This window comes from Melanotaenia boesemani, chromosome 20 (genome assembly GCF_017639745.1).
Source record: "Melanotaenia boesemani isolate fMelBoe1 chromosome 20, fMelBoe1.pri, whole genome shotgun sequence".
Lineage (NCBI taxonomy): Eukaryota > Metazoa > Chordata > Actinopteri > Atheriniformes > Melanotaeniidae > Melanotaenia > Melanotaenia boesemani.
This window is the reverse complement of record NC_055701.1, coordinates 3,831,240-3,840,011: the sequence shown is the minus strand read 5'-3', so window position 1 is coordinate 3,840,011 and position 8,772 is coordinate 3,831,240. Positions and strand designations below refer to the sequence as shown.

Here is an 8,772-nt window from a genome sequence, read left to right as displayed (position 1 = left end):
TCCCAAAGATTCTCTATGGGGTTTGTTTAGGTCTAAAACTCTGTAGTGAACAATCCATGGATGAAAATGATGTTTCCTGTTCCCTGAACCACTCTTTCACAATCTGAGCCCCATGAATCCTGGTACTGTCATCTTGGAATATGGCCGTTCCATCAGAGAAGATGGAATAACCTGCATATTTAGTATATTCAGGTATCAGCTGACCTCATTCTTTGGACATGTAATGTAGCTGAACCTAGACCTGAACTTAGACCTGACCAACTGCAGCAACCCCAGATCATAGACTGCCCCCACAGGCTTGTGGTATGACAGGTATGATGGCTGCATCACTTCATCTGCCTCTCTTCTTACCCTGATGCTCCTTCACTCTGGAACAGGATAAATCTGGACTCAGACCACATGACCTTCCATTGCTCCAGAGTCCAGTCTTTATGCTCCCTGGCCAGTTGAAGCCTTTTTCTCATTAGACTGGTTCCCTCATGGCTCCACAGCCATGTGGAAATGTTCTTACTTTCACTATTAAACATAGCCCTGAGTTCTGTGGTGGTGATCACTGATCACCATCATTCAGGATTTTTTTTTTATTTATTCTTTTTCTGACCACATTTCTTCCTGGAAGATGACAGTTCTCTTCTATCCTTCCAGTTTAATGATGTGTTGGACAGTTCTTAACACAGTTTTAGAAACAACTGCCTCTGCTTGATGCCAATGATCTGACCCTTTTCACACAGACAAACATCTTTTCCACAACCACAGGATGTCTTCATGGTTATTAAAGAAAGAAGAAGCTACTCATTGTATCCGTTGGGGTTAAATAACTTGTTACAGCTTAAAGATAATCACACATGCAGTAATTATCCAATAGGACGCTCCTACCTGTCTGCTTAGTTAAATCCAGGTGGTGACTTTTATTTGGGCCAGGCAGTGCATTTAATGCATTTTCCAAAAGGAATTCTATTCTTCTTGGAAAATGAATGAGTGTCTCGCCATCCTAAAATTTTGTAATCACATTCAAAAGCGTTGATCCATTCCCCGTTATACTTCTCTTCCCAGCAGTCAGGCCTGTAATGTTTTAAAATAAACAGTTCGCCAGCCCTCTGAAGGCCTGGCAAAGGTTTTCTTTTTCTTTTTTTCCAGTCATTTTTATTACAGTCTTTCAAGTATGAAAAAGGCTCCTAACTCAAGGGTTGTGTCGCCACAAAACTTTAGAAAAGAACAAAGTAAAACCAGCAGTTTATGAAGATATAAGTTCTCCCCTAAAATCTCAATGTTTTTTCATGATGCTGAATACTTTAACAAAGCAAACAGAATAAAGTTGCAGAAACATCTATTTGTAATGTTTTTGTACAAAACTTTTGTCTTGCAGTTATCAGTTTTATTTATATGGAGCTGTATGACAAAAAAAATAAAAATACTGCTAATTCAATAATCTTGTAAAGTGACTCTTTAATTATATGTGGCTAGATTTACCTGGGAATATGTGTCTCTGTATAGAAAATGGACTTGGTTGAGCATCTTTAGCTGACTTCTACCTCAGCTCTTAAGTTATTAAGAATTTTGCTTGATGAAGGTTTTGCACCATAACTTTAAATACTTCATGTCTTCATCCCTCTCCCACACACCTGTTTCATACTAAATCCAAGCAGAAGTGGAGTCTTGCTTGGTTGGTTTTCAGTGGATGGTCTGCCTAATTTTTCTGATTCATTAGGATGCAGCAGTCTTAGAAAATGTCCCTACAGTAAGATTCTGGAGGAAAAACATCAGGTAGTCTGCAAAAACAACAAAAATTCATGACCTGAACTCTAGAATTTGCTGAAGGTGCTAAAGAAGATGGCCTCAAAGACCTTGAGCTCATCAGTATTTGCAGCATTTCCAAATATCAGAAAACTATTGTAAGTATTCAGTTAACATGTAAGCTGATTTTACAAAAATCTGTAGCCATGACAATGCTTTTAAATATGGAAATTACTGCAAAAAAAATGCTACATATTTTAATTAATGGGAGTAACATCTGCGTCTTTGGGGAACTATATAAACAAATATGCAAAGCAAGCGTCCCGGATCAGATGTGACCCCTGCAACATGTCCCAGTTACGCTGACCTTCATTAGACATAATTTAATCTTTTTTTGTTGTCACTTCAACAGTAATAAAACAGTTAGAAAACAAAATGCAGACAGCAGTGAAAATAACATCTTTGTTTTAATTTTCAAAACGTTTTCTTAAATATTTACAATCAGCACAGGGCAGCATTGCTTAACGTTATGACTCCGTCTGTACATTTCAGCTTTCTGTACAACAGGATGAGCGAATCACACTTTGTGTAAAAACCTAAGAAGTCCTACAAAGTTAAAACTTTACAACAGATCATTTTCTACAAGACGTAAAACTGTCTGGATGCATCTTTGGGGTGTCTGCACACCAGACTTACATTACATTCACATTTGCCAACATAAAACCAGAAAACTAGTTGTGGAAACCATGTCCATGTCATATAAAAGTACCACAAGATAAAGAAAGTCTGCAGCATTGAAACAGGGCAGAGTTTTCACTTCAGCTGGTGAAAACATGGAGGCTTTGGTTTGTAATGTTTGAAGGCAACAAGGAAACATTTAAGGTTATCCATTTGTTCTAAAAGAAAAAAAAAAAGAAAAAGAGTGCACGTTGTCCTCCTCAGTAATGGTAAACATGTAAAATCTCTGTAGCGTGGGCTCCACGGTGGAGCTGCTCTTCGGGGCTAAGTCTCCTGACAGCTGCGTCACAGGGCTGTGAGGCCAAACCTCCTCATCAGATCACAGGATCTCCAAAGTCCATCTCTGGCTCAGTTTGCTTTCATCGAAGGTGTTGAGGATTACCTGGTTCTTGTCATATTGATGACCACCTGACAGACAAACACACATTGCTTCATGTTAAAATCCACCCATTTTCTACACCCTCTTAATCCAGCTCAGGGTCATAGGGGTGCTGCAGCCCTTCCCAGTTGCTATCAGGCGAGAGGTGGAGGTACACAGTTCAACTTTAACTAGCTGATAAAAATATGTTTATGCAGCACAGATCAGCAAATAAAGTGTTGTGCTTTTAGCTCTGCAGAGGGAACATATTTCAGACCTCTGAGAGAAGCAGGTGGTTATCAGAGACCTAAATATTGAAACCTGACACTGAATAACTGAAGAGCTATTTTTGTGCACTGACCCATTTTCACTGCTGCACCTCCACATATCACCAGGAGGTGGTGCTGTGGAGCTGAATCTCACTGCTGGGAGCTGAGAAGAACACTGGTCCTTGAGGGATACTGTCCTACAGGTTTTAGATGTTTCCCTGCTTCAGCACAAGTGACTCAAACGAATGGGGCATTTACAAGCTTGTGCAGAACTTAATCTTGTAGTGAGATTCATTTAATCTGAATCTGGTGCCTTAAAAAAAGGGCAACATAAAAAAAAAACTGCTTTGAGTGAAATGATCCAGAAGTTTCTCAGCTAATGTTCGGGGCTCGTGGAATCCTTTAAATTATATAACTATATATAAACTATATATATATATAGTTTCAGGGCGTCCTTCATTTTCTCCTTCTTTATAACAGAGATAATAAAGATAATAATAAATAATAATAAACTAAATAAAGTATAATAATGTAAGTTATTTTTAGTAGAATGTACAAATAATATTACAACACAATAAATCATTTTAATTCTATAAATAAATTCAGTCATGATGCAGAAAACACAAAGTGTTTTTTGCTTTGATTTAATTTAGTGTAGAATCCACTGGACCATCCCTTAAGAAAGAAAAGGAGTTGTTGCCATCGCACAGTTCCTCAACACATACCAGAGGGAAGCATATAGATAACAGATGTATTTTCAACATGGCAGACCGATATGTCCTCCATGTGTCTGTGTACAGTGGTTATCTTTTCATAAGTCCTTAGAAATTCCTGTTTCCACCTTTCTTTGACTTCCTGAAATTTTTCACATCCCAAGTCTCAACAAATGTGTTGTCTAAGAGAATTTTCTAACCTTTGACTTCCAGGGTCAGGTCAGGCTGGATGTGGCAGCGAACTAGGCCATCAGGGGTGATGTTCCACAGCTGGTTGTCTTTTCCTCGCTCTGGGGAAATGCAAAGCCGGCATCCTGCCATCACCACACCACCTGCTGTCTCCAGGCAACAGTCTTCCACCAGCTGGGGACAGAGAGGACATGATGGATGGAGATTATGATGCAAAATGCTGAAAACTAAAAGGTAATGAGCTCAGAAGTTGAATTAAAATCTTCTGCTGAGCCATCAAACAGGAAGAGACATCACAAAGTTCCAGTTCCTGTTTAGGTTTTGTCTAACTTCCATTACTACAGGTGTCTTTGAAACTGTTCACCTGCAGGAAATTCAGAGCCATTTATCTCTCAGTCTGTTTACAAAAACACTGCTCTGTTCATTTCAGTAGAAGTACCCTCACGTCGTTATTGGTAGTTTTCTGTGATGCTGATGCAGCCGAGTACCTTGCAGGTGATTTGTCCGTCCCGATAGAGCCAGACCTGCTCCAGTCCTCCCGTCTCCTCCACGGCCTGAATCCTCATCAGCTTGATGTCGTCCAGCGTTCCCGTCAGAGACATCATACATCCGTTCTCCCTGTTCCTCAGACCAAAGTACATCTGTTTCTGCTGGAGGGAAGCATGCAAAATAAGGTTAGATTCACTTCATCGGGACAACAAAGCAGCACTTATTCAGTTAGACAGAAAGGATTTTTTACTTTTAAAATAGGATTTTATTTAAGATACAGTTGCCCCAAAAAGTAAAATTTTACAAGGTTATTTGCACACTTCCATTTGGATAAAAATGTTACAGTAGACATGCTGGTTAACATATCTTACATAAAACATTTTCCAAGAAAAAAGACATTTTTACTGATTAAAAACCAACTGAAAATCAACAACATGTAAAAACGTCAGCGTGGCAGCTCTGTATTGTGATTGGTGCAGACGTCTCCTTTCATACCTGCATTAATGGGCGGAGCGATCCTATTCGCTGCCAGCCTTTTGACTTGCACAAATCTCCCACTTCGCTTGGTTGAAGAAGCAGCTGTCGACCTCTGTAGTTACTTCCCTCATACAGCACCCACCTGCAGAGAGGGGTTGCATTAAATTCAGAGTTCCTACACGTTTTTACATCTCAGTACAAAAGTTTTATGTCTTATAAGATTTGCCTTTAGACTATAATATGAGGTAACAGCTCAGTCACAGCATTTTAATTCAAACTGCTGAAAAAGAGCAACAAGGAAAAGAAAATATCTCTTCCCTAAAAGGGAGTGAACTAGCAGATGCTACTAATACTCCTGTTACTCCCTCTCAACATTATGTTCTTTTCAGCTTTGTTTATTTACAGTATCCCTGGTATGAACGATGTACACAACTAGGCTGTTCCAACAACATAAAGCTCACTTTGATCCACCCTTTCCCACACAGTGGTGGACCTTGGCTGTCTCAAAGGTGGACATCTGCAGCTAAAATCTGAGCCAACATGATTTAAAATAATCTCATGAGTTACTTTCTGCAGGAATGTGAAGCTTTTCAAAGCAGCTTTGGTGAAAAGTTTGGTTATAGGCTAAACATATTTGATCTCTTTCTAATTAAACGTGTATTTAAGCTCCATATTTGCTCTATAACTGCATATGCAAGCTTGAGTGAAACCCAACTTTCAAAAAAAGAAGTAATTTTGTTTTTAAAAATGTGATCTAAGTTGTAATGCAGAAACAACCAAATATATGAAACAGTCTAGCGTATGAACTGTCCAGTGATGCAGTTTCCTGTGTTTTCATCTCAACAACAGACTAAATATTCAACCTTTTAAAAGTTCTGAACGTTACGTACATTCCTCCCTCCACCACCAGGGAGCATATGCGCGAGTCTAAGCCGGCCTGCAGCAGGTTTACAGCTCCGCATGTCAGCACCACCCTGCGACCTTTACAGCCCACTTTACTGAACAAGACGATGGAGGGCAGGGAGAACTCCTGAAGTCCAAAGAGAACAAGTTTTGTTACAGAAAATGCTTCCCTATGATGCAGAATCAGCTTTGTGAACAGGCTGTAAAGATTTTCCCTCCCTCATGCTGAATACTCACATGTCCAGCAGTCTGCATGGATCGAATGTTGGAGTCTGACGACAGGAGGCCCATAGCTTCTGTGTTGGGGTACTCTCCCTCCTCCAGGACATACATGTTCTCTGTAAACTGGGCTCCCTCATACGCCACCCAGCTGACACACAAACACACACACTGTTGTTACATTGCTGTGGTAAGTTTTTACGTCCTACATTCAAATGGAGATTTAACAAACAGAATTTCAAAATGGTGGTGTTTCTGTTCAGAGGAAGCTTTAAACTCCATAATGATGCTGAATTTATGCTTCCACTATGTGAGATGTGGCGACATCTAGTGGCCAAAATTAAAACTATTGAAATATTTCAAAACTTCTGCAATAAAATAAAAAATACCACAAAATTGCTTTAAAGCCACTGTTTGGTTCTATTTAATTTTAGGAAAAAACATTCATTAAAAAAAAAAAAACAATCAAAGAAATAATTCTTTTTCTTATCTATGGAAGCTGAGAGGGGCCATGCATAAAAATTAATTTTGTTTTTTTCCAAATTTATTTCTTGAATTCAAACAAAAAAACAAGAGTTAAATCCAACATAAACTTCAAAATAAAATCTATTATTTCTTTATTTTTAAATAAATTATTATATTTTATAAACATGATCTTCTTGAGATAAAAGTTTAACTTTTAAATGACATTTCTTTCTTAGAGTTCAGAAAAGCAACTGGCAGGAAGGGAACATAAGAACTCGTGCACACCTGAACTTACCTTCATAGATTCTGACTGATTGCATCAAATTTCTTGTGATTCTGAGAAAACGAGGCTATTCGTTTTAACAAAAAGCCACTTTCAAGAGTTAATAATAGAAATGAACTTATTACATGAAAACGAGTTTTGTGAACTTAAATTTACGTCATCAACAATGAATAATTGATTAATTAATTAATAGGATTCAGACTAATTTCGACATGATGAGACTTCCCCACCACTGCTGTAACTAAGATTTTATGCTTTGAATCTTCAGAGCATCAATAGAGCTGAAAATAATATTCCACTTTTAGGAGCAGATTTGGAACATAAATATCTGCTGAAGAGGAACCTTAACGTAACTGAAGTAACTGAAAAATGAAGGTCCGGTCATGCTTACCTGCCTGCCTGCACCTTACAGGACCGGGGCATAAAATCTTCATCCAGAGCTGTTGCACTGTCCTCCAGGGCCACTAGTTTTCCCTGGAAGTCTGGTTCGGAGTATAGCTGGACCTGCAACACATCCAGACCGCCTTAGCAACCCAACAAGAACACACAGTTAGAGACTCTGCATTACAGAGCTGTTGATGAGGAAATGTTACCTTAAATTTAGTTGCTCCCATCAGCATGTCCTACGAGACAGACAGGAAGGAGATATTAGGAATAATTATTTAAAATGGCCCAAGTCAGAAATTCCACCAGTTAAATCCAGCGTTCTTACATGGAAGACAGGCTGTAAGGATGAGATCTTCTGTGCTCCCCAATCCTCTGGGTTGGCATAAATCCCTTTCTCCAGCACATAAAGCTCTCCGCTGAACCCAGGATGCTCAAATGCCACCCAGCTGCAAAGTGCACAAATGCATCATCATTAAAAATTCAGAAGTTGTGAGAGAAATACACCTTATCTCAGCATATCTTTTGTTTGCTTTTCCTGTGCAAATATAAATCGGTAAAGTAGTTTAAGCTCCAGAGGTGAGATGAACTGTGTTGGTTATCCAGACTAAAAGTCAGCATGCTCTCTGTGGACATGCGTGGTTTCGTGGAATGCTGGCTGTCTCGATCTGTTTGGTTCTCTAAAAGAATCTCTGACTGTACCTGCAGAGCTAACATCGTAAAACTTCATTCCTCTAAGAGGCCATAAAACAACAGGTGAGGCAGATACCAACACTGAAATGTCACCTTAGAGCTGAAACAAATTCCTCCTTCAATGAACAACTGGCAAAACAAACCTTGTAGATTTGAAGCTTTCTTTATCAAGCTCAGCTATAAACAACCTCAAACTGGAACCAGATCATAGCCTCTGTGGCCTGAAACGTCTATAAGAAGCATCAAATGTCTGCAACTACGATTATTTCTGCATAAGTGGTGTAAATCCCTGCCTTTAAGGACAAAAGGGCATATCAGTTATACAAACAGCTTATTCATAATTCATCCTCTGCGGCTGTAAGTGTGTGTGGTATGTTGGGGTGTGTGTGTTTGTGTCAATGATGACATAACTCTTAGTCATACCTGTAAAGTGAAAAACACACACCCAACAACTCCAGAGAACAACTCAAAGTAAAAATCCTTCGCTCCTCCTCTTTGGTTTAGATTCCTTTTTAAAAACTGTTTGACTTACACTCCTGCAGTGACGTTGATGGACTGGGTTTTGGTCCAGTGGTTGATGTCCTCCGTGTTGAGGATGGGACCCAGCAGGTCCATGCTGACCCCCAGCTCATTCAAGTTTGGCTCTCTGTACAGTTTAAGATGGGGGGACTGGAAGTTCTGGAAAGATGAACACATCATTTTAAAAAAGGAAAAGTTTTTATATGAAATCCAACATCAACTTATACACTAAAGCAGGAATCTCCAGACCACGTTTACAGTTATCACTGGTCCTTCTCCGTTAGCTTCTGCTGTGTTGTGGCACCACATTTAGTTTAGTTGTAGTTAAACTATTCACTT

At 39.2% G+C, this 8,772-nt stretch overlaps 1 protein-coding gene across 3 annotated transcripts in view; it reads right to left on the bottom strand.

Annotated features, from left to right (window-relative positions):
- Positions 1–2,182: 2,182 nt before the first annotated feature.
- Positions 2,183–8,772, bottom strand: part of crybg1a (crystallin beta-gamma domain containing 1a) — a 53,620-nt gene continuing 47,030 nt past the window's right edge. Inside the window, exons 14-24 of one of the 3 annotated variants that reach the window (XM_041971119.1) lie at positions 8,447–8,592; positions 7,550–7,670; positions 7,431–7,460; positions 7,229–7,341; positions 6,108–6,240; positions 5,858–5,997; positions 4,986–5,109; positions 4,490–4,651; positions 4,013–4,175; positions 2,780–2,880; positions 2,183–2,742 (exon numbers count right to left, since the gene is read on the bottom strand). In XM_041971119.1, coding sequence (XP_041827053.1) covers positions 2,792–2,880; positions 4,013–4,175; positions 4,490–4,651; positions 4,986–5,109; positions 5,858–5,997; positions 6,108–6,240; positions 7,229–7,341; positions 7,431–7,460; positions 7,550–7,670; positions 8,447–8,592 — 1,221 coding nt within the window. In that variant the 3' untranslated portion in view covers positions 2,183–2,742; positions 2,780–2,791. Of the gene's footprint in view, positions 2,881–4,012; positions 4,176–4,489; positions 4,652–4,985; positions 5,110–5,857; positions 5,998–6,107; positions 6,241–7,228; positions 7,342–7,430; positions 7,461–7,549; positions 7,671–8,446; positions 8,593–8,772 lie in introns of all 3 variants that reach the window. The other 2 variants (XM_041971118.1, XM_041971120.1) reach the window with 2 other exon arrangements.